At 43.2% G+C, this 25,489-nt stretch overlaps 1 protein-coding gene across 1 annotated transcript in view; it reads right to left on the bottom strand.

Annotated features, from left to right (window-relative positions):
* LOC126251307 (intermembrane lipid transfer protein VPS13D) overlaps window positions 1-15,349 on the bottom strand; it is a 520,493-nt gene extending 505,144 nt beyond the window's left edge. The window contains 1 exon segment of the mRNA XM_049951633.1: window positions 14,901-15,349. Within this exon segment, the coding sequence (XP_049807590.1) occupies window positions 14,901-14,997 (97 nt within the window). The 5' untranslated portion in view covers window positions 14,998-15,349.
* Between the last annotated feature and the right edge of the window lie 10,140 nt (window positions 15,350-25,489).

The raw sequence follows: 25,489 nt of genomic DNA on the forward strand, positions 1-25,489 counted from the left end.
GCCAGAGATGCCCAGCGGGAGACAGGCCATTATAGGGTTAGTGGCGATAACAAAGAGGATGACGCTCAGTACGGAACCCAGAGGTACTCTGGTTTCCTGGATAAAGGTGCCCGACAAGTCAAAACCCACTCAGTCTTTTAAAAATTCCTGAAGGAAACACAGCAGGCGGCCAAGGAAGCCCCACATGTAAAAAGTACGGAGGATAGCAGTTTTCCAAAGGAGTTCTCCAAATCGAAAAAAAGGGCCACAGTCTAGGATTTCCAAAGAAAACCATCCATGACATGGGTGGACAAAGTAACAAGATGGTCAACTGCAGAATGGTGCACTCAAAATCCACCCTGTGCAGTTGTTAGTAAATTGCAAGACATGATCCACCATACCAGCCGAGCATGAATCATATGTTCCATCCCCTTGCAAACACAGCTGGTGAGAGAGATAGGGTGGCAGCTAGAAGGAAGGTTTTTGTCCTTCCCGGTCTTAGGTATGGGTATGACGGGCTTCACGCCAACATCCGGGAAACGTGCCCTCTGCCCAGATGTGGTGGTACGTATTAAGCCAAAAGTGCTTGCCTGCAAGAGAAAGGTGCTGCAACATCTGAATGTGGACAGCGTCTGGCCATGGGGTGGAGGATCAGGATGAACTGAGAGCATGACCTAGCTATCTCGTAGTAAAGGTGGCATTGTAGCACTCTCAATCATGAGAAGAGAAGGGTATCACCTGAACCTCTTCTGCTCGTTTCCAATGGTGGAAGGCAGGGCGATAGTGGGAAGAGCTTGAAATTTCCGCACAATGGCGGCCAAAGGTGTTGGAGATAGTAATAGGGTCCACGATGACATCGTCTGTTACTATCAGGCCGTAAATTGGCGAATGGACCTTGGTCCCAGAGAGCCATCAGAGGTTGGCTCACATGACAGAGGAAGGGGTGGAACAGTTAAAAGAACTAGTGAATGAAATCCAGCTTTCCCAAAGAATGTGGGACTTTGCACACATCTGTTTATAATGAATGCAGTTTGCCATTTTAGGATGAAGGTTAAAAACACGGGGAGCACGTCCCCATGCGCAAATTGCATTGCAGCATGCCTCAGTCCACCAAGGGACTGGGACATGGAGTGGTAAAGAGGAAGGCCGAGGAATGAGGCATTCTGCAGCAGTAAGGAAAACACTTGTGAGATGTTCCACTTGTTCATCACAACTGGGGAAATCTTGTTCTTCGAAGGTCGCCAGGGAGAAGTAAAGCCACCAGTCAGCCTCAGTATGCTGCCATTCGGGTGGGCACGCAGGTGTGGTAAGAGTCAGCAAATGGATAGCACATGGGAAATGGTCGCTCGAGTAGAGAGAGAGGATGGGCAAGCTGGGCAGTGCAGAAGGATAGGTCCACATGGGAATAGGTGTGTGAGGAGTCACAAAGGAATGTGGGTGCTCCAGTTTTAAGGCAGAAGAAACTGAATTGATTAAGATGATCAGCCAAGAGGGCACCTCTCTAACAGGTTCTGGGAGAACCCCAAAGGGAATGATGCGCATTAAAGTCACAGAGTAGCAGAAATGGGGGACATAGCTGCCCAATAAGCTGAAGGAAGTCTGCCCTGGTGACATCGAATGATGGAGGGACATAAATGGTACAGAGGAAAACAGTCAGGCGAGGAAGGAAAAGGCGAACTGCAAAAGCTTGAAGATGGGTAGTCAGGGAGATGGGTTGACTATGAACGTCATCCCATATGAGAAGCACGACACCCCCATGAGATGGAATGCTGACCTCAGGGGGAAGGTCAAAACGAACCGGGAAGAAATATGAAAGCTCAAAGCGATCATGAGAACACAATTTTGTTTCCTGACGGCAGAGTATAAGGGGATGCTGTCATGCTACAAGCAGCCATAAATCCTCCGAAGACCATGAACATTCCACTGGAAGAGAATCATGATGAGGATGAAATGAAGAGGTGTCACCTTGGTGGCTGCTGAGTGATAGCCTGGGGAGACTCACTGCTACAGGGCACAGAAGCAGGAGGATCCTGCTCCATGGGGTCCAAAAAAGCATCGGCTTACTTGTGATGTCGGTCTGTGGAATCCAATGCAGAAAAGCAGTTGGTGGTGAGCACTGGCGACACGGAGGCTGACTGGGCTAAGGTATCACATGGCAACACCATCGAACAGGATCTTCGAGTCGTTGAAGTCATTTGCCTTTGTTGGACTTCTTCAAACCTTTCTGGTTAGTAGAGGAAGACTCAGGCATTGTTTGGGAGATAGGAAGTCTTCACAGGAGTACTCCTTTCGTCCTTTCTGGCCTACCAGTTGTGTAGCTGGAGGCTTCATCTTTTGAGGTGAGAGTTTGTTCTCTTGTTGCATAGCTGGACAGGGAGATGGTGGTGCTACCTTGACACTGTGCAATTTCACAACCTCAGAGGTTGGTTGGTTTTGGGTACAAAGGGGCCAAACTATAGGGTCATTAGTCCCTTTTTCCTGACGCAAGCAAGGCTCAAGGTACAAAAACACCCAACACAACACCTAAAACAAAAACGAATGGAACAAACAAAAAATGGGGAAAACATACACCACAAGGAAAAGAAGAAGAAGGTATTAAAACCGTAGAGCATACGGTAAGAGCTCGCTGATCACAATAATAAAAGAGGATGAGCCAGCCACTCTTCAACACATTAAAATGTCCAACCCAAAAAGACAAGGTGATATGAATGCATGTAGGGAGAAAATGACCACAAAGACAAACAAATGCAAAGAAAGTGTGACCGAGATAAAATGGAGGGAGGGTGATGACCTCAGATAGAAGGCTAAATGCCCACCCTTAGATGGTACGATAATAACCCTCCTCACGAATAAAATGTAAAACTAAATCTGCTGTTGAGGCAATGTCACCCAACACCGAAGGTAGGTTGCTGGGAAAGTTGAAAGTCCGCCGCAGTGTGGCTAAAAGTTGGCAGTCAAGCAAGTTGTGGACGACAGTCATATGTGAGCCACAGTGACACTGAGGTGGGTGGGTCCTTGCGACAGAGGAGGTAGCCATGTGTTAGCCACGTATGGCCAATGCGGAGCCAGCAGAGATCCACAGTGTCTGTATGAGAGGCCCACATGGAGATCTTCCACACACTCGTGGTCTCCTTAAGGGCACGCAATTTGTTGTGCGTACTGAGATTACGCCATTCCGTCTCCCAAAGCTGAAAAACCTCGCAGCGAAATAATGATCGCAGGTCAGTTACAGGGATGCCGATTTCCAGAAGCGGTTTCCATGTAGCTTGTTTGGCCAGCCTGTCGGCAAGTTTGTTGCCTGGGGACCACACGAACACCATGGAATCACTAGACCATTCCAGGGCACAGATGGCCTCCTTGGTCGCTACAAAAGGATGGCGGGAGTAGCACTGGTCAATAGCTTGTAGGCTGCTCAAGGAGTCAGTACAGAGGAGAAAAGACTTGCCAGGGCATGAGTGGATGCGCTCAAGAGCACAAGGAATGGCCACCAGCTCTGCAGTGAAAACACTGCAGCCATCTGGCAAGGAGTGCTGTTCAATATGTCCTCACTGAACATAAGTGAAGCGAACATGACCATCAGCCATCGAGCTGTCAGTGTAAACCACTTCATGGTCCCAGTACATGTCAAGAATCGAGAGGACGTGACAGCAGAGAGCTGTGGGGTTAACTGAGTCCTTAGGACCATTTGAAAGGTCCAGGCAAAACTTCAGCCTAGGTGTACACCATGGAGGTGTGTGAATGGACCTCGAGTATAGATGGTAAAGGCAAGGACTCCACTTCAGACAGAAGAGATCAGACACGAACCGAAATCTTAAGACCTGACCTGGGCCTCCGATGCGGGAGATTAACTGCCATGGATGGGAAAAGGAGATGGTAATTCAGATGCTCAGGGAAACTATGAATGTGTGCAACTGGCGAGCAGTTATGCATGCCTAACCTGCAATTGTGGGACTCCAGCCTCCACCAGGATGCTGGCCACCGGACTCGTCCTAAAAGCTCCTATTGCCAGTCGAATGCCGCAGCGGTGCACTGGGTTGAGTAAATTCAATGAACCAGACTCCCATAGTCAAAGCGGGATTGAAGAAGGGCTTTGTAGAGCTGCAGCAGCGTAGAGCGATCTGCACCCCAGTTGGTGTCGCTCAAGCAGTGGAGGCCCTTGAGGTGCTGCCAGCACTTCCGCTTCAGCTGACGAAGATGAGGAAGCCACGCCAATCGGGTGTCGAAAACCAGTTCTAAGAATCAATGTCTCCACTACAGTGAATGGATTGTCATTAAGGTAAAGTTCTGGATGAATGGTAAGATGCCAACAGAACAGCATTACACACGACTTTGCGGCTCAAAACTGGAAGCCGCGGGCTAGAGCCCATGACTGCACCTTGTGGATGGCTCCCTGCAGGCGCCACTTGGCAACACCAGCACTGGAGGAGCAGTACGAAACGCAGAAGTCGTCTGCATACAGAGAAGGTGAGACCGATGGCCCGACAGCTGCTGCTAGACTGTTAATGACCACTAAAAATAGAGATACACTCAATACAGAGACAGAGCCCTGTGGGAACCCATTCTCCTGGATATGGGGGAGGGGAGGGGAGGGAACTACAGGAGGCACCAACTTGGACATGGAAAGTACAGAGCAATTGGAAATTTTGGATAAAAATGAGGAGTGGACCCTGGAGACCCCACTCATATAAGGTGGCAAAGGTATGATGTCACCAGGTCGTGTCAACTTACTATATGATCTAACAGCTTACAAAGAACATTGGTGAAGCCGATGGGCCGATAGCTATCCACATCAAGTGGGCTTTTACCGGATTTGAGCACTGGAATGGTGGTGCTCTCCCATCATTGTGATGGGAAGATGCCATCATACCAGATCTGATTGAAGATGACAAGGAGATGTCGCTTGTAGTTGGATGAGAGATGTTTGATCATCTGACTGTGGATCCAATCTGGCCCAGGAGCTGTGTCAGGGCAATGGGCAAAGACGCTGAGGACCTCCCACTCTGTAAATGGAGCATTAAAGATTTCACTGTGACGTTCAGTGAACGAGAGGACTTTCCTTTCCATCTGCCGTTCGAGGGTGCGAAATGCTGTGGCATAATTCTCTGACGTGGAGGCTCGAGCATAGTGCTCAGAAAGGTGCTCGGCAATTGCGTTTGCATCGCCAGACACCACACCATTGAAGTTAATGCCAGTAAAACCTGTCGGGGTCTGGTACCCACAAACAGGTCTGATCTTCGTCCCGACTTGAGAAGCTGACGTATGGTACCCAATGGTCGAGACATACCTCCCCCAACATGCCTGTTTCCGTCTTCGTATAAGCTGGTGAACACAGGCACGGAGCCATTTAAAAGCTATTAGGTGCTCTAGGGAAGGGTGCCACTTATGTCGCTGTAGAGCTCGCCGACACACTTTAATGGCCTCAGCGATTTCTGGCGACCACCAAGGTACTGACTTTCACCGGGGGCACCCTAAAGAACAAGGGATCATGTTTTCCACTGCTGAAACGAGCGTTCTAGTGACCTGCTCAACTAGCACATCGATGGTACCATGTGGGGGAGATTCAGTGGTGACGGTAGAGGTGAAAGCTTCCCAGTCTGCCTTGTTTAAAGCCCATCATGGTAGACGTCTGGGGGAATGGTGCTGGGGGAGTGACAGGAAGATAGGAAAGTGGTCAGTACCATACAAGCCATCGTGGGCTCTCCAGTGGACAGATGGGAGAAGTCCTGGGTTGCAGAGGAATAAATCAATGGCTGAGTAAGTTCCATGAGCCACACTGAAATGTGTGTGGGCCCCAGTATTTAAGAGACAGAGGTCGAGTTGAGACAGGAAAGTTTTGACATCTCTACCTTGGCCAGTAAGCACAATGCCACCCCACAAGGGGTTATGGGCACTAAAATCTCCCAAAAGTAGGAAAGGTTTATGGAGTTGATGAATTAGTGCAGCCAATGTGTTCAGGGGTACTGCACCATCAGGAGGAAGATATACGTTGCAGACAGTTATTTCCTGCATCGTCCTTATACTGAAAGCCATAGCTTCCAGAGGGATTGGAAGAGGCACAGGTTCACTGCATACTGAGTTCAGGACATAGACACAAACTCCACCTGACACACTATTATAGTCACTACGGTTCTTGTAATATCCCCTATAGCCGCAAAGGGCATGGGTCCACATTGCCGGGAACCAGGTTTCCTGGACGGCAATGCAGAAAGCAGGTGTAAAGCTTAACAGCTGCTGTAGCTCAGCCAGGTGGTGGAGAAAACCGTGGTAATTCCACTGGAGGATGACGTCATCATGAGACCGGAAAGGCATGAAGCATAAAAGAAGGTTGGTTATGCCTCAGGGTCACCTGCTGCCACTGACTGAATATTTGTATCCATTCCTATTGCACATGAGGCATCAGTGAGATCCAGTTCCTCAGGGGATGCTGAGATCTCCACCTTATCCGCAGGTGCAAAATTGGTAGGGAGTGGTGGTGTTGGGGCCACTAGAGGGTCCTTTTTCTTAGCAGAATTCTTTGTTTGCTTGCCTTCTTGCTTCTCTTTAGGGGCTTGCTGGGAGGATTCCTCTGAAGTAGCTTCAGGCACAGAGGAAGACCGTGAAGCTCTTCGTCCAGCAGCTTTTGGCTCCTTCAGCCACTGACGAGTGTCCGCTGTGGCATTAGTGGAGACCTTGGGAGAGAGGGTCCCAAGAGACCCCTTCCACACCAGAGGAGCTGGAGGAGGCTGTTGCTTCTCCAGCTGCGAGGGAGGGGACTGATGCCCCTGCATTTGGAGGGGGAGGGCCCCCCTTGCTCCTGAAGTAGGTACTTTGGGAGCAACGGAAGGAGGTTTTCCCCCTACCACCAAGGGGGCAGATGTATTCTAGAGGCCCGGAGGGTCCACTGTTCATGGCACAGTGGATGGTAAGACTGGTAATTGTGATTTCAATGGTAATGTAGCTGCAGTGTATGTGGACATCAACTGAATGGTGTATGATAGTTCAAATTGATGTTTAGTCTCTTGGTAAGTCAACCGGTCCAGGGTCTTGTACTCCAAAATTTTCCACTTCCTTTGGAGTACTGTGGAGTCTGGCGAGCAGGGGGCATGCTGTTTTCCGCAGCTGATACAAGTGGGAGGAGGTGCACAGGCAGTATCTGGATGCAGTGGTCGTCCGCAGTCTCGACATGTAGCATTGGAAGTGCAGTGGGAAGAAATGTGCCCGAATTTCCAGCACTTAAAGCACTGCATAGGAGGAGGGACGTACGGTTTAACGTCACAGCGGTAAACCATCACCTTGACCTTTTCAGGCAATGAATCACCCTCAAAGTCCAAGATGAAGACACCGGTAGCAATCCTGTTGTCTTTGGGTCCCCTGTAAATGCGCCGGATGACATGAACACCCCGCCATACTAGATTGGCACAGAGCTCATCGTCAGACTGCAAGAGGAGGTCATGATGGAAAATAATCCCCTGGACCATTCAAGCCTTTTATGGGGAGTGACGGAAACAGGAATATCACCCAGCTGGTCACAAGCGAGGCTGGGGATGCTGTCTGAATTAAGACTGCACTGCTTCTCATCTTTGACAGTACTGTCTCTTCCCCAAACTTATCCTCAAGCTGTTCAACAAAAAATTGAGGCTTCATACGTAGGAAGGAGTCCCTGTCCATTCTGCTACTGACTAAAAACTGAGGCGAATATGGCTCTCTTCTTTCTCTAGCCCTACATTCCTCCCATGCTTCATGGCGGGTCATCCGCCCTGACACCACCCACTCCGATCAGGGACTCTCCCCACGGGCACCAGCCACAGCAAAGGCCACCTGGTATGATGGCAGTTGCCAGGAGTCCTGATGCCCCATACTCCTTGGCATAAGTGGGGAGTTTACAGCTCAGGCATCAGCAGTGCCATCACTGTGTTGTCAGGGGGCTACCATCAAATGGGTACATGACAACCCCACAACAGACTGGCTACCATGCTGGATATTGGGTGCAGAGAAATGGGGGCGAAAGAGGACAGGAGACAATGGAAGACGATGACATACTATGAAAAAATGTCCTCGCCCAAATAGTTGAATTGCAGGTAGAGATGCAAAGCCATGACAAGAGGTTCAGGAGATTGAATCTAAGGGCACTATGGATAACTCACACACCATTTAAGGTGTCCTCCCCCGTGTGGCCCACACTTCTGTAGAATTTGGAAAGTGGCAGGTCAAACCATAAAATGGGACCTGAATGTATAGGGCCAAGAAGTAAGAGACTCCTTTCAGTTACCTCTTACAAGAGGCAGGGATACCTCGGGCCTATTCTAACCCCCGAACCCGTAGGGAGACTGAATTTGAGGTCCCATGTCTGCGTGGCCATGTCCTTCATGGAGCGAGAGGTAATAAGAACAGTACTGTAAGTGCCAGCAGAATGCAGGGTTAGCAACAAGCCAATGACTTGCGAGCAACTAGGTAAGGCACTTTTTCCTTTCCCCAGATGTCCCGGACAGCCCACTCAACAAAATGCATGGGACAATCCCAAGAGGAGGCAGCAAGGCCGCCATCGGAGTTGATGCAGTGGGGAGAAGAAGGTGAAAAATTGCCCTCATGCACATCCCTACCACAGGTTAAACATTTGGCTGGGTGTCAACAAGATGTTCTAATGTGATTAAAATGATGACACCGGTAGCAGCACATCGTGTTCAGAGTGTATGGTTGGACTGTGATAATTTCGTAGCCTGCTTTGATCTTGGACAGAAGAACCACTCTATCAAAGGTGAGAAAAAGAGTGCGGATGAGAACTAAGGAGGAATCTACCTTTTTCATCACCTGATGGACGGCAATGACACCCTGATCAGAGAGGTAAGACTGGATTTCGGACTCTGTCAGACCATCGAGCAGCCTAGTGTAAATAACATCATGGGAAGAATTCAGAGTTCTACGGGCCTCAACAAGAACAGGATAGCCATGGAGAAGTGAGGCGGCAAGCAGTAGGTGTGCTTGAAAATCAGAAGTAGTCTCCAAAAGCAAAGTGCCATTGCATGAACGAGAGCAGGATTTCACAGGGCTCGTAATGGCATCAACACCTTTCTGAATAATAAACAGATTTACCACTGCAAAGGACTGGCCATCGTGAAACCGTGAGGAACTGTGGTGCAGCTGGAAGGGTCTTTGAATCATTAGCTTCATTCCGTTTATGTTTCATAGACATTGACTGTGAAGGTGATTGGCTCATCGAGAGAAAATCCCCCATGATTGCCAGCATCTCCAATGGCACGCTCTTTCCAACTGCCCCCCCCCCCCCCCCGCAACTCAGAAGGGTGCGCACCCACCTTAGATGATTGTTCACACCTCCAGGTTACACCTCCCGAACACCTGACAGAGGGATCAATTGACAATTTAGGAAGGTAGCAGCACATGCAATCATCCTTCCCTGGGCTGGCCTTTTCCATGTGGTACTTACGAACCCTACCTGTTAACACGGGGCTGTGAATTACGCGTCAGCCTGCCACCTGTTATGTGTCTGATGTGTGGGTTGGCCTTCAGGAGCACACAGGAAGAGGAGAAAGAGGAAACTCAACTGCTGAAGTGCAGGAAGGATAGGAGGAAAAAAAGAAAAGGAACGAAAGACAGCAGAGTGACTGTTACAATATTGGCGACTGAACATGCAGAACACATTTGCAACAACATTCCTGACATGTGCCCCAGGGGAGGGGGTGGACATGCAACATAGAATGGAAAAGATGCTGCAAAGGCTGGGGCCCCATGGTAGCCAAGCACGAACCCGCCAAAGAGCGGCGAGGCCCTTGGGGGTATGCTAAGTGCATGGCTAGAGGGTAGTCACCCAGTGGGGAGACCACAATTGGGATGGCTGGATGATGCAGACACAAATCTAAAAAGGTCAGGAGTGCAGAACTGGAGAAGGCTGGCGAAATGGTTGAGGGATGACTGGAGGAAGTATGTGGATGATAAGGCCCTTCACTAGAAAAGAAGAGGAGAATAAGAGTTGGCTGAGATATGTTTGCAGCCGGCATCAACCATTTTTATTGTACCCGCCTGCAGCTCGTATGTTGCGTTGGGACTTTATTTGAAGAGGAAGTGAAGACAACATCGTTTGTTCCACCAAGAAACAGGCTATCATCTGAAGAATGGATAGATACATCCCAGTTGTTTGAAAACTGCCTGCTGACTGTATTACAACTAATTTGCCTTTTGAAGCATCCATCTATGCAGTCTCCTTTCAATCACCATCCAAGTCCGCAGGTGAATCCACACCAGAAAGTAGTCTCCGGAATGCAAATATGTGGTTGCTCCTCCCTGAACTGAATCTACAAGAACTGGGAACAAAAATGTAAGACATTGGCTAAAGATGACCCTGTAGCTGTAGAAAAGTATGTCATCTGACAAGAGTTCAAAAGGCAAATACACTCTAAATGGTTAAGGTGCTCAAAAATTCAACCCCTGGGGCATGTGGAAGACAAGCCCCATGGCATATTTTGTGTACTGAAGTCACGTATGAGGAGGAATGGGAAGGGGTATGCCTGGGAGAACTCTGTCAGTGCATCTGCATCCAATGGATCACGAGGTGGAAGATATAAAGAACACACACTCACTGTGATTCAACCTGATGTGAGAACGTTCACTGCAACTGCTCGTACAGCCATGTTAAAACCAACAGAAGAGGAGTGGCATCTGTCACCAATGAAAACAGTCACCCCATCCTTAGCCCTGTCTCCAGTAAGCACATACTTCCTGTAAGGGCGGGAGACCCTCAATGCAGGTGTCTCGCTGACTTTAAAATGAGTTTCTCGTAAACAGATGCAGAATGGTCTCTCCTGAGCCAGAAGCAACAATTGTTCCAAATGCATATTAAAAGAATAAACCATCATTTAACTGTATATTATTATATTTATCTTTTGTACTATCCAGACGCCGGCCGAAGTGGCCGTGCGGTTAAAGGCGCTGCAGTCTGGAACCGCAAGACCGCTACGGTCGCAGGTTCGAATCCTGCCTCGGGCATGGATGTTTGTGATGTCCTTAGGTTAGTTAGGTTTAACTAGTTCTAAGTTCTAGGGGACTAATGACCTCAGAAGTTGAGTCCCATAGTGCTCAGAGCCATTTGAACCATTTTTTTTTTTTTACTATCCAGATTTTGGCTTTTATGCCACCATCAAATACAATTTTAAAGGCTGTTAGACCATTATTAAGTCATGTTTGTCAAGGCAGTCTAAAGCAGGAAAACAAGGCTAATAAATGTCTTTAATATGTTAACTGCCAAAGAATCTTCGGAATTAGACGGGGGACATCTCATTGGCCTAATTCACGTACAAATATCCTATCTCACATTCTATTCTGTCATATTGCAAGAAACTTCTATGTAGCAATAAATAAACACTCTTTCAACCACCAGATCCTTAGACCATACCAAGTAAACCTGACCCTCTCCAAGAACTACAAACACCTGAGATTTCTTTAAATGAGGCAGGTTATTTTCACAAGATATACACATGCCTTCCAAGTGAGGCCCTACTGCAGATCTAAAATACAAAATATCCCAATACCAATGCAAATTACCATCCTGTTAAACCTATTCCCTCACTAAGCATATGGAAAACTTATCCTCTATATCCCACTCACCATTATCATTACAGTCCTGCAAGTACATTTTACTCCACCAAATTTGGTAGAGCCACACAAGACACATTTTATTTAGCAACTCCATTGTTGAGTATCCTTTAATGTGAATTACCATTACCAGATTGTTACGAAATGCAAAATTATGCAACCACAAGCTACATTAAAACATATTTTTCTCACATTAACAATGTATGAAAAGATAGATTGCTACTTACTGTAAATAAGACACAAGAAATTACAGACAGGCACAATTAAAGGACATTTACATAAAGCTTTCAGCCACAGCCTTCATCAGTAAAACACACACACACAAAAGCACATGATCGCCAACTCAAGCATCTCAGTCCGGAATGCAACTATCTAGTGGGATGCAAGAAGGAGCGGGGATAGTAGTGTACGGGTGGGGAGAGAGAGGAACACTGTCTGGTGGAGGCTCACAACAGGTGCAGCATCAGGAAGTTGCAGGATAGGGAGATGGGGAGAAATGGAACAAAAAAGAGAGACGGGCAGATGTGTTTGCAGAGGGCCTCAAATAAGTAGAATGGGAGTTGAGAATGGGGAGGAGATATTAGGACAGAGGGAGTGGAAACTGCTGTTGGGTGGAGGGTGTGGGGACAGTATGTTACCAAAGGTCGAGGTCAGGATAGTTCCAGGAGCGGAGAATGTGTTGTACGGGTAACTCCCACCTGCGCAGTTTAGAAAAGTTGGCAGTGGAGGGAAGAATCCAGATGGCTTGGGTAGTGGCTTCACTACTATGCTCAGCTGCATGTTGTGCCACAGGGTGGTCTACTTTGCTATTGGCCACAGTTTGGCAGTGGGCATTCACCCTGGAGGACAGCTGGTTGGTAGTCATACAAGTTTAAAAAGCTGTGCAAGGAATGCAGGAGAGCACGTAAATGACATGGCTGTTTTCACAGGTGGCTTGCATCCCACAAGACAGTTGCAATCCAACCCGAGATGCTGGAGTTAGCAGTTGTATGTGCTTGCTTTTGTGTTTGTGTGTGTGTGTGTGTGTGTGTGTGTGTGTGTGTGTGTGACTCTTTCACTGACAAAGGCTGTGGCTGAAAGCTTGTAAGTGTCTTTTAACTGTGTCAATCTGCAATTTGACGTGTCTTCTTTACAGTAAGTAGCAACCTGTCTTTTCCAACATTGTTGACATTCCTACCTGTAGTTTCCTTCATTTGATTTTCCTCAAATTAGTAGTTTAAAAGGAAAAGCAGAAGCATTTCAGGAGTGTGTCAGAAGCCTGATACGGAGCAAGGATGTACCCCGAATCTGTAAAAAGGTTACATACTGGTCATACTATGTCCCGATCCTGACATATGCATCCATAACCTGGGTTGGGAAAGGAAGAGACACAAGGAAAGTACAAGCTAGTGAGGAACAGTATTGGAAAGACAAAGATACACAGGTTAAGAAACGAGAGGATCAGAGAGTTAATGAAGGTGGAACCATTACCCGGAGGAGACAGAGAAATCAAGGCTGAGATGGTATGGGCATGTTATGCAAATGGAGGATACACGAGATGAAACTGGAAGGAAAGAGACCAAGAGGAAGACTGAGAGATGGATAGCTGAAAGGAGTGGAGGAATGTGTCCAGAAGAAAGGAGAAGACTGTCAGATCAAGGTGAAGACAGAGAGATGGTGGCAAGACAGAAGGCGATGGAGAGGCCTATGTTCCAAACAGACCCCGCCAGAGGCTGGAAACTATCCAAGATGACGACGACGATGACAAGTAGTTTAACAGGTTTGAAGTATATCTCAACACAATAGTCGTAGCTTAGGTGCACATACAAAGAACAAAGTAGCATCAACGGAATGTGCATGGATTCTTTCTGGTTCCCAAGGTATCGTAAGTAGCACATGATTGAACTGCAAGTGGTAAAATAGATCTGAAAATGTCAGCATGTGTATATATTAATACTGGACATGCATGGTACGCATTTATATCCCAATGAGCCATTACTACAAAACCCCTTGAACTCTGCACCTTTGATGCAACAGACATATCCATAAAAAACAATAATCCACCATGAAAGATAATAAGGGTGTTCGTAAGTTAGCAGCATTTCAGATTCGTTTCCAGTGCAAGTTGACATGTGGATCAAACGGTCAGACGAATGTGGCTAAGAACTCCAGCATAATACACAAATGTAAATGCAGAAAGTCCTACAGAAGACATGTGAAACAGGCACTGAGGTATGAAGTGAGTCCATTCACGTCTCCTCTAGGGATTGGTGCAGCTGAGAATGACAGTTTGGAATATTCTCATGCTACTGTGCATGTATGCCATGACAATCAGGTCAGAAAACTGATCATTCTTCAAATACTTCACATATGTTGGCCTAGACTGTCAGCTATCGCAGAGTGGAAATTGATTTTCTTCTTTCCATTCTTCACAAATCATAGCCTACACAAAAAAGCACTTGATATTTTGATTGCAGCTGACAGCCAAACTAACACTGTGAGACAACAGTAATGAATTGTCAATTAGAGGTAATAGGTGGTCATAACATCTTTATACAAACATTTCACAATATTCCTGACCTTTGACACCTCCCCCCCCTCCCATATTGACACACAGTTCTGTCCTAAATTAACAAATAACTAGCTATGTTAGCCTAAAATGAAACCTAATATAACCACAAGCTAAGACTGTGATGTGATGGTTCTTTCACAGCTGGTCTTTTTTTTTTTTTTTTTTTTATCTAAAACTTATGAATATGGGATGTTAGTTATTTGTCACGTTTTTATCACATTCACTGGCTAAAGTTTACAATGGGCCGCCCATGTATAAGGCTTGACTTGGGTTGAGTCCCACCCCTGACAACGTCATCGTGTATAATGCTAAAAATTTGTACCAAGACAAGAAATGGATACTCCAACTTTAAGTGCAATATCAAAAACGACAAGAAGGAAGTTTTTGGTCTTCATGTAACATCTTGACTGCCCTGCAAAACAAGTATATAGAGGAATATAAACTTGCTGCTGTGAATTCAGTGTCGCTGTGAAAGACATTCCTTGCCAACATCATGTAAAGAATCAATACATAAAATCGCTATACTCAGACGCTGAGGAACAAAAAAGTTTCGCAGTCTCCTGAACCGACCCGAAATTTAGCAATCACGTTACTTTATGCATGCACTAGCATTATTCAAAAATTAAATCTTGGAAAAACTGATACATGGTGAAGAAAGATTTGTGTGAATGTTATGCTCTCACATAAATAAGCAAGCCGTCATAAAGATGTCTGCTTCTGAAGTTCCGGGCAAACATAAATATATCAATCAGTCGCTAGGAACGGACAATCGACGAACTGAACTTACCTTGCAATAGTGCAATGCTAAGCTGATCTGTGTTCAGATTCTCAACGTATTTGCCCAGGTAGGTGTTTAACACCCAGGCGACTAAGCCTTCTAACATCTCTCTCAAATAATTCGTTCAAATTAAGTGATGAACACCATTACGCTGAGGTACGACACTAATTCACGACACTGTTACGTTAACACCACTGTTACATCCAAAACAGCGCATGTCAACAAGCAGGACGGTTTTTCTCGACTATATTTACTTGCGGCGATTTGTATATCGCGCACAAACGAGGTTAGATCTCCTGATTTGCTTAAGAACGACATGCCATCACTCCACCGTAACTTGTTCTTAGTTGTTTATAGACGTTGTTTCAAAATTATGACGGAAATCAAAACGTAAATTTCTCGCTTCGCTCCGATTCATCTACTGTATACAATAGCCCTTTAAATACTGCTTTCATATCTTTGCAAATTTATTCGAACACTTGTAGCAAAGACTACTTAGAGTGATATCTGCTTAGTATGAAATGCCTTGGTTTAGTGTCGCACTTACTTCGTTGACCATGAAGTACTGGCCACTGACAATTTTTAAAAAGTCTATTGTTATTCCTTCCAGGGCCCTCACTATTTGTCACTGTTTCCGGCAGATTCTGTTATTTCTCAAAGGCTGTAGAAAGAAACAGAACCCATGAATGACAAATGTGATGCAAATTATTGGAAAGAGTCTAACTAGTCACTGTCTTGTCCGTTTGAAAGTTAAAAACGAAGAATAAAATAGTTTTGTGTCAATAGATTTATCAACTGAATTCAGATGGAAAAAGCTCTCTGTTTATAAAATTAAAAATATTACCGTGAACTGTACAGCTGAAACACAACAATTTTTCTTTTTCTAAAAGAGACTGAAACACTCAGACCGGTGTGAAAACACTTGCTAAGCCGTATCGTGACTGAGTTGAAACAAAAGGTATTTACACGTTGAGAGTACAAAATTGTGAAATGGCAGCTAAACATGCCACGTAATTTGCAATTTCTAACATAACTCTTCCCTTCCTTCTCAACAAGTTCTGAATCTTAATGACATCCATACCCATGTCCTTTCTCATCCAGCAGAAGGCCGTTTCACACAACGCATATCACAACCAGCTCCATATAACACACTGAAAGAATAAATACATTCCACTTTTTGAAAACGCTTGCTACTTTACTAAAAAGAAACAAAATTTTAAAAATATAATGATAATTGTATAGAATATGAAGCTCGTGTCAGAATTAGCTGTTATAGTAACAGAGGAGGTAAAAACTCATCTGTCGAGCCTTGGCCACTGAATTTTTCCGGATCTAATACCTTTCGTTCTATCAAGTGACTCAAGTATGACACCTCAATTGACATAAAGAGTATGTGAGGTGTCTGTGAGCCACAGTGGTTTGTTGAGATACTTTTTGCATCATCTTCAAATTGCATAAGAGTCAAAGTAGGACGAAACGGCATTCATTAGAAGAAGATGCTGGAGTGGATGACACATTGTCAACAAATATAGTAACATAAGTAAAACAAGTTTGCCACTGAAGGTGGGCATGGTAGCATGAAACTGGTAACGGTATTTTTAAATAAAGCATTCAAAAAATATTTATGGCTGGCTGGATACTTCATCAATACTCCTTAACAGCTGCATAGTTCGACAAGATCCAGCATGCATAAAATAACAGGTGTAGCAATTTTTCCAAGATTGGTTCTCCCAAGAACCTTACTAATTTTGAGAGAATTTCGTTTACTTCAGATACCTTGAGTCGGTTCAAATCTTCCATTACTCCGTCGAGTACTTCTCACAGTATTTCTCGTTCCATCTTATATTCATCTACTTCCTCTTTCCTTCACATAACAAGTCTTCAAGTTTCTTTCCTTTATACTGCCCTTTTATATTGGTGTGTCTAAACAAAACAAAACAAAGGATACAAACAAATGTTCTTTATTGCCCTTCAAAATAGTCGCCACCCGCTACAACACACTTCGATCGCAGAATGGGTGTCACACGATCTTTGATGGCATTCACGTCCGCACAACGTTCATCATTCATGGCCGCCTTCAAGTGGGAAAACCGGAGAAGTCCGCAGGAGTCACTTCAGGGGAGTACGGAGAGTGTTCAAGAACAGTTACCATCTTCTGAGCCAGGAATTGTCAAACACGGATCACGCAGTGTGCAGGGGCATTGTCATGGGGCAGTATCCATTTTGCAGTCCTGTGCAACTCTGGCCGAACCCGCCAGATACGCCGTAGCAATCGGTTCAAAACGGGCTGGTAAAATGCAGCATTAATGGTTTGACCTGCAGGAACAAATTCTTTGTGGATGATGATGTCGTCGAAGAAGGCTATTAGTTGTGTTTCCACCTAGGATTTTTGCAGATGGCTTTTTTTGATCGCGGGGAAGACAGTGAACACCATAACATCGATTGCCGTTTGATTCCGGGTCGAACTGGTAGCATCAGGTCTCATCTCCCGTGACGATGGTGTTCAGAAACGATGGATCCTGGTCACAAATGGAAAGAAGTCACCAGCGGTTTCAATCCGTTTTGCTTTCTTCTCGTCTGTGAGCTTTTGCGGCACAAATCGGGAGCAGATCTTCCACTTACCAAAATCATCGCAGACGATCGTGTGCACTGTGTCCTTGCTACTGCCCAATTCCTCCGCAATCAATCTGAGAGTCCGTCGCCGATCTTGTGCCAGCAATTGTCGCACTTTCGCGATCTTTTCTGGGGTTCTGCTTGTCGATGGCCGATCTGAACCTGGCTCATCCTCAGTTTTTTTCCCTACACGGAAGCTTTTAAACCATTCATAAACATATTTTATGCTCACGGCGTCCCTCCCGCACGCCTGCACCAACATTCAATGTGTCTCCGTTGCAGTCTTCTCCAATTTGTAGCAGAACTTATGTTTACACGTGGCTCCATTGCGCTGTGACAATTCCTCTCACACTGACTACGTTCAAATGGTATGTTTACACAGCCAATCACACACAGTGCATGCCGTGTATCGAGTCTCTGAAGACCTATGCGCACGCACGTACACATGCGCCAAGTTGCCGTTCAGATACGACACCATTCACCGAACTTTATCGGTACACCACGTACATTTCATCCAACTTTCATCCTTACTTTCTTTGCATGGTACTGGCGTGATATCTCTCGACGTTCCTATAGCTGCTTCTTTTTTCTCCAAAGGCTTTTTTGATGACCCTATATACAGCATATACTTTTCAACTGGCCCTTAGTAGTGTAGTGATCCGGCAAAAAATTTCTGTCAAAATTTCATTTTATAGGGTACACCAAGAAGATAATATGTAATTTTTTTTTGTTGTTCCTGTTAGTTGTTTATTTCCACTCTGGTAGTTTGAATCTATGGATTTTGCTGGTAACAATAACAATGCTTATCATTCACACAACGATACAACTACATAAACAAACAGCGCTTGGCATTCACTTGTGCGGGTTTATACGGCTCAGCTCGTATAGCATCATCCCCTTTTTCTAGATGCGATGGGGATTCCCCTGGCTGAGTCATCACGTACACTTTACATGCATTCAGAAATCAATGTATGATTCGTTCGGAAATCAACTTGGAATGTGTTCAAAAACCAACAGGTATGCGTTTCAAAGTCATATGAATAATGGATAGATCAATGTGCGTTAGATGCTAGGCGCTTTGTGAAATAAGGTTTTTTCTTTGAGAATATTAATTTGGATCCCCCTGAAAATGCCGCCCAGAGCAGATGCCCCAGTTTGGTCCCCCTAGATCTGGGTCTGCACTCTGTAGTCACATCCATGTATTTTAACACTTTTTGAATCTAGTTTGCCATTGTTAGTAAGTTCCTTATAGTCGTCCATACTGTAAAACCATCCCCCTGAATATCTGAATTATTTCAGTTCTGTAAAGTAATGTCTTTTATTCTTGTTTGTGTACTGAATGCACACTTGCAATCCTCTCTTTAAAAAAGCATAGGCAGGACTAACTCATTTACACGCCAAAACAGACAGCAGGTGCCAAACAGCACCCTTCTAGTAAAATGGGGCACCCCTGACTCACTGGATCAAAAATACGTAAGGGCAGATTCGATGTGTCCAGGACAGCATCAATGCCTGTATCCCTATAAGACACACATAATCTTTTATGAGTTTTGGATCCTTCTCTCTGTCAACTTGTTAGCAAGACATTATAAGGGAGAGATGCTGTGTAGTTGTTATCTCTTGGCACCATTGAGCTCTAATCTGCTTTTTCTCCTCCAGCCTTCAGAATATTGATCTTAGCTTGTCCCCTTCTTGTAAAATTCCTGTCTTGTTTGCTTGTCGAATATCAATATGATGATTGATTCAAACAGCTGTTTTCAATTAAGCTGTAATAAGATTTGATATGTAAATGGTGCATCTTAGGCATTAATAGGGCGTTGTCAGGGTGTAGCTCAAGTGTGCTTCACAGGTTTACAGATTTCAGTCAGTTGTTTAAAAAGTGCCATGTTTTCACTTTGTTCCCTTCACGTATGGAACCTGGATAAATTGAGACAAGATTATATCTGAAGAAATCGGTGAAGTACAGGAAATTAAGGAACTGGGACCGGGATAAGTATAAAGAACAAGAAATTGTTAAGAATTTCCAAGGAAACATTAGGCAACTATTGAGTGAAATAAGTAAAGGTATACTATGAATGAGTATATTTTACAGATCTAACAATGAAGACAGCAGAGGCATAACAAGGCCAAAAGATGAGGCACAATAGGAGCCATTAGATAACACACAATACATTTAATTTCTTTGATGAGAGGAGAAAGTATAAAAATGCAGCAAAGGAAGCAGGAAAAAGCGGATACAAAGGTCTAAAAATTAGACTGGTAGAAAGTACAAATTGATCTTATAGGAGTGGTTAGAGGAAACGGGCAAAGTTGCACAAACACGTAGTAACGCCTAACCGGAGAATAAACTCGGGATAACTAAACTGGTGATTCTGGCAGGGTTAGTGAAGTTAACTAGAGAATAAGTTTTGACAATGGCAGGAACAGTTACAGAATTAGTGATGACAAGATTGTTTGTTAGTATGAGGACGGAGAAGAAATGGAGACATCACTCAAATTATATGGAAGAATATGACGATTTTAAATTTATGTAAAAATTTCTTACTTATACTATTTTTCGATCTCATGCTTGAGAAACTGGAGCATCTGCTTGTAACAGCCTAATAGGCATTTTATATTTGTACTTCATGAATTATATTCTGTCGTGTTAATTAGGTAAATGAGGTAGATAAAAATGACCATTTGTGCCAAAACATTCTCGCTTGTTTGGCATGTGTTACAATTGCTGCAATGTTAGAAATACATATTTCGTTTTTCCTTGCAGACAGTGACAAAATAGACGTTATCAAATCGAGAAACCACACCAGCCTTGGATACTGTTTATATTAATGGCTCTTTCAGTAGTAGACAACGATATTTTAATTTTTTTCGTGTGGAAAAACATTTGACGAACTTTGATAATGTAACAGAGTCTTTCACTGAGAGGAAAGCACGCTGTGTAAAGCCGCAGCAAGATTAGAGAGAAAAAATGCTGGGACTTAAAGATTGAAGACATGTGGTCTGTTTCGCTTGTTTCTTGTCTTTACTGGCTTTTTGTTTCCAATATTTAATTTTATATCACACAAAAGAGAAAGTAATTAGTTAATAGGCAATAAAGAGTGCAAATTTTCTGATGAGTTCTTATTCTCCCAGTCACAAATAATCCCATCCAGTATTAATTGTGAGTTTTTCTTAAGCGGGGGTACGATATCAAACCAACCGACTGGGAGCAGGAGAGGCAGCACAAGTCATTTTAATTTCTACTGTCCTGAATATCGATTTGATGGCTTCAGTCGCAAAATATACACATTTGAATTCAACAGAGTGAAGTACAGTGATGTGCGATAAAAGAATGCTGTGAGAAGAGGCATGGAACTGCACTTTGGCACACTTAAGACCAAATAACATGTCTCACATTTCCTCGAACATATATGTTTCATAGGTCAAACTCGTTAGAAAGATGTGTGCTATAGAATGAACATATTTTTGAAAAATCAATTTTTTTAAAAAAACTTTTGATTTCCTACCTCAAATGCTAGATGGGGAAGGGGTGGTAGGCGCCACTATCATGTTTTTGCCCTGGTTCGAAAATATTGTAGATCCTGGGCTCGCAGAGTGAGTGTGATAAGACTCATAGAGATGATCTTACTTGTCATTAAAGTACAATACACGAGTATTGTGAGATCACTGTGCTCTTTATTTAGCCTGGGAATATTAGTGACAGCATTTTGGTGGAAGTTTTGATTAAGATTATGGGAACAGTGGATACGGCAAGTGTCAATAACCACATGGTAAAGAACTTTCTCGAACTGGCCCATGTAACTTGGGAATAAGTTCACCCTCCACACTGTTATATTGATCAAATCTTGTTGCCTGTTAAAATTCAGACAGCCAACAAACATGAATTAGATTAAGTAAGAGCAGAAGCAACTTACATTTCGATGGTAGGCAATAAAAACCTTGTAACTCCATGTGTCTGTAAAAACCCTTAATTCCAGTAAATAGTAACTCCATTATCAAAGACCGATTTGAAAGTGCATGGATTTCTCTAATCTGCCAACAACTAGGCTTTTAGTATATTGTTACACATAACAGCAACTTTATCTGTATCACTTTATATATTTTTTAATGCACCGTTTCTGCTTCTCCCACAAAGTTTAGCAAAATAGAGTCACGAGGTTTTCATTGCCTGCCATCGATTTGTCGACGCATGAAAGGACGTGAACGGCTTTCATCTTCAGATACGATCGTAAGAAAATAATAATGAGTTCAGAAACAGTTTCCAAATATTCGAATGTACTGAGAACCTTGATAAAAGAAAGAAAAAAGAAGAAGAAGAAGCCGGAGTGTGAGCCAATAGATCGAGCAGATGCCATCTCATAGCACATAGCAACCAGAAGTACCAGAAAACAATGAACCTAAGTGTAGTGTGATGCTGTAGACAATTAACAAAAGGTTCACTACTGTAGAAAAACAGTGTAACAGTGCCACAGTATGTAAGTAATGATAGGTTTTGCAATAGGCTAAATAGTGAACACAAAATTGCATGTGATGAAAGTGGTTTTCAAAATTTTTAAGCGTTGCTAGGAGCAGGGTAATATTCAGAAAAAATGAGAAACAGCTTAAGATATTGAAAATTGAGCTAATATTATCGGTATGTAAGACTTAGCTGGAATGTGTATCAGATGAGGTCGACTGTCAGTTGAACGTAGGGAAAACGAAACAGTTGTTATTAAGGACTGAAATTAAACAGGAAAGTGGGTCTGATGAGGAGGAGTATTGACAGAATACTCCTTTGAGAATAATATGAAGTACAAAAGTACGGGAAATCTGAACACATCCCAAACGAAAGACACGGAATATGTAAACACATCCAATATGGACAGGCAGGAAGTTGTAGTGACAAGCACAGATAATGACTATTCCACAAAAGCAGAGCCAAAGATGAGGAGAAGAACTATTACTGATTTCGACCTAATAATGAAGGCAATAAGGAAAATGGAATCTTCAATACTAGTGTGAATAGATGAAAAACAAGAAAAACTGTCCAAGGATTATTTTAATAAGGTGTGTGCGCCCAAATGCATCATTATAGACAATGCCACCCATTTCACCAGCAAAACGTGGGCAGATGCATTGAATAGACATGGTCTGAAGCTGATGTACATTTAACCATCTGGCCTCTAAACCTGCTGAAGGAATGATGAAAGAAGTAAATAAGTTATGCCGGGTGTATATTCACAACAGACACTGTCAGTGGGCACAACAGGTTAATACATATTATCGAAGACATTATCAACAATATTGCACACAACAGCATGGGATGAGAACCCATGGAAATTTGGTTTAGCCAGGTACCAGACAGCCTAATGGAGAGAGAGATACACTGAGGAACAAGTGGGAGGAGAGTATTACATGGGATGAGAGCACCTAAAACGCAGAACTGACCATAATCAGAAGAGCTGAGGCACGCAAGGATCAGTATAACAAATTCATACATCTGATGGTGTTGATACAAACACCTATCCAATACGAAAAAGATGAAAGTGAGATAAATATGTTTCATCATGTGTATAAAAGGCTACACAAAATCATAGACCTGAAGCATCTGGACACATTGGATTATGAAGAATGTGATAGCAGTAGGTGGCTTCACTCTAAGACTGAGCCTCGTGGAAAGCCACAAATGATTTCTCCCCAGTCAGAATAATCTCCCCTGCTTATATTAGATGCATTAATAAGTACAACTTACTCAATTCTTTTGGTCAGAAATAACATTTTCGTTGACTGGCTGTATCATAAAATCCATAGAACCTCTGTTTATCTAGAAGAATTTGTGGTTTACACATTCAAATGCTTTAGATACATCACATAAAATACCAACTGGTGGTATTTTGCGATTTAATGCTTATAAAATTTCGTGAGTGACTGCATAAATGCCACACTTTCAGTTGATCAACTCTTTTTAAATCCAAATTACGAATTACTGAAGATATTGTTGTTGCTCAGTTAGCATACTATTCTAGAATGCATTACTTTCTCAAAAATTTTGGAAAATGATGACGGTAGTGCAACACGTTGGTAGTTACTGACATCTCTCCTATTACCACTCTTTTAAAGCAGTTTAACAATGGCAAATTTCAATATCTCTAAAAAATGCGCTGTTTTAGTGATACATTCCTCGTTTTACAAAAGACAGCGCTTATTAAATGGGAACAAGTCTTAAGCACTCTATTGGAAACACCCTCAAATCCAAATGAACTTTTAATTTTGAGAATATATGACTTTTCAGTTTCAGAAGGAGAAGTGGGTGAGACATCAATAAGTATGAGTTTTATGTGAGTTGCTTTTTCAGCGTACAGCCTTGATTTTTCTGTTGAACTGTTGGTTCCTATAATATCTATTATATTTAAGAAATGATTATTAAACTTACCTGCAACCTCTGACTGTTCATTTATAGGTCTTCCCTTTAAATCAGTAATGATGTTATCCTGTCCTACGACCTGTTGCCTCGTCTCTACTTTCAGTAAATTCCATATATAGTTAAGTCTGATGTTGGAATTGCTGAATTCTGGCATAATGTGCATGGTTCTTTGTTTGTCAAATCACTTTTCTTAGTAATTTTTTTGGAGTGTGCAATTACTTCACAATGTTTACTTGTTCTTGCCAGCAGATACATTTCCATTTTCCTTTCACAATATACTCCATTTCCTCTACTGATCAAAGCCTCTTTTTATGGTTCTCAAATTTCCTTTCTGATTAGCTTATGCAGAAAGTTGTTTTGAAATATTGATATAAATTTATCATGGAATAGATTAAATTTTATGTCAGCATTTGGTTCCAGATCTTCAGTTGTAAACAATTCTTGAAAAACTTTGTCCTAGAGTCATTAATTACTGTAACTGATTTTCACTGAGGAGTCTCCATACTGTAAGACACTATCATATTTATCTTAACTAACCATGACTCATGATGAGACAGAACATTTGCATACGGTTGTTTTATTGCTCTGAGCTTTATAACAAAAACATCATCAGTTACAATCCTACTGTATTTATACACACGCATTGGGCATTTAATTACTGAGATCAAATTGTTGCTTCAGAATAAGGTCTCCAAATAATTTTTGCTATCAGAATCCCTTATAATCTACATTGAAATCATCACAGAATATTAACTGCTTGTTGCCGCCTGATGGATGGCATAGAATGGAATGCGGATGCCTCATAAACAGTTTGAGGTGGCAATAGAAAACAGCAAAAAGAAAGCTGAAGGGATAAATTTCATGTTTCAGAAATCATTCACGCAGGAGTATTGTACAAATGCACTGTTGTTCGACCATTGCACAGACTTCATTTGGAGGACGTATTAATAGGCATCCCTTTCGTAGAGAAGCAACTAAAAGAGTTGAAAACAACTAAGTCACCAGATCCAGATGCAATAACAATTCGATTTTACAGAGAGTACTCTATGCCATTGGTCGCTTACTTAGTTTGTATTTATCGACAGTCTCTCCTCCAGTCAATGTCCCAAATGATATAATAAGTGTAAAGAGACGGCCAAAAAAATTAGAAAGTAATGTACTTGACGTCAGTTTGCTTCAGAGTTCTTGATCATATTTTGAGTTCGAATACAACAAATTTTCTTGAGTCAGAAACGCTTCTGTCCATAAATAAGCAAGGATTCAGAAAATAAGGCTCATGCGAAACTGAAGTTGCCCTATTCTCACGTATTCTGTGAACCATGGATGAATGGCAACAGGTAGATTCCATATTCCTAGATTTCTGAAAAATGTTTGACAAGGGCTTCACTGTAGACTGTTAACAAAAATTCAAGCATACAAATGAGGTTTCTACATATGTGAGAGACTTGAGCATTTTTTAAGGAATAGAACCCAGTAGTTTGAAAAGTTTGAGGAGTCGGTGACTGACTTATTATAAGGTTTTATTTATACATTTTTTTGACATAATCACTTTTTATGATACAGTTGTAACCGGTTTCGACCT

Source organism: Schistocerca nitens, chromosome 4 (genome assembly GCF_023898315.1).
Source record: "Schistocerca nitens isolate TAMUIC-IGC-003100 chromosome 4, iqSchNite1.1, whole genome shotgun sequence".
NCBI classification, from domain to species: domain Eukaryota; kingdom Metazoa; phylum Arthropoda; class Insecta; order Orthoptera; family Acrididae; genus Schistocerca; species Schistocerca nitens.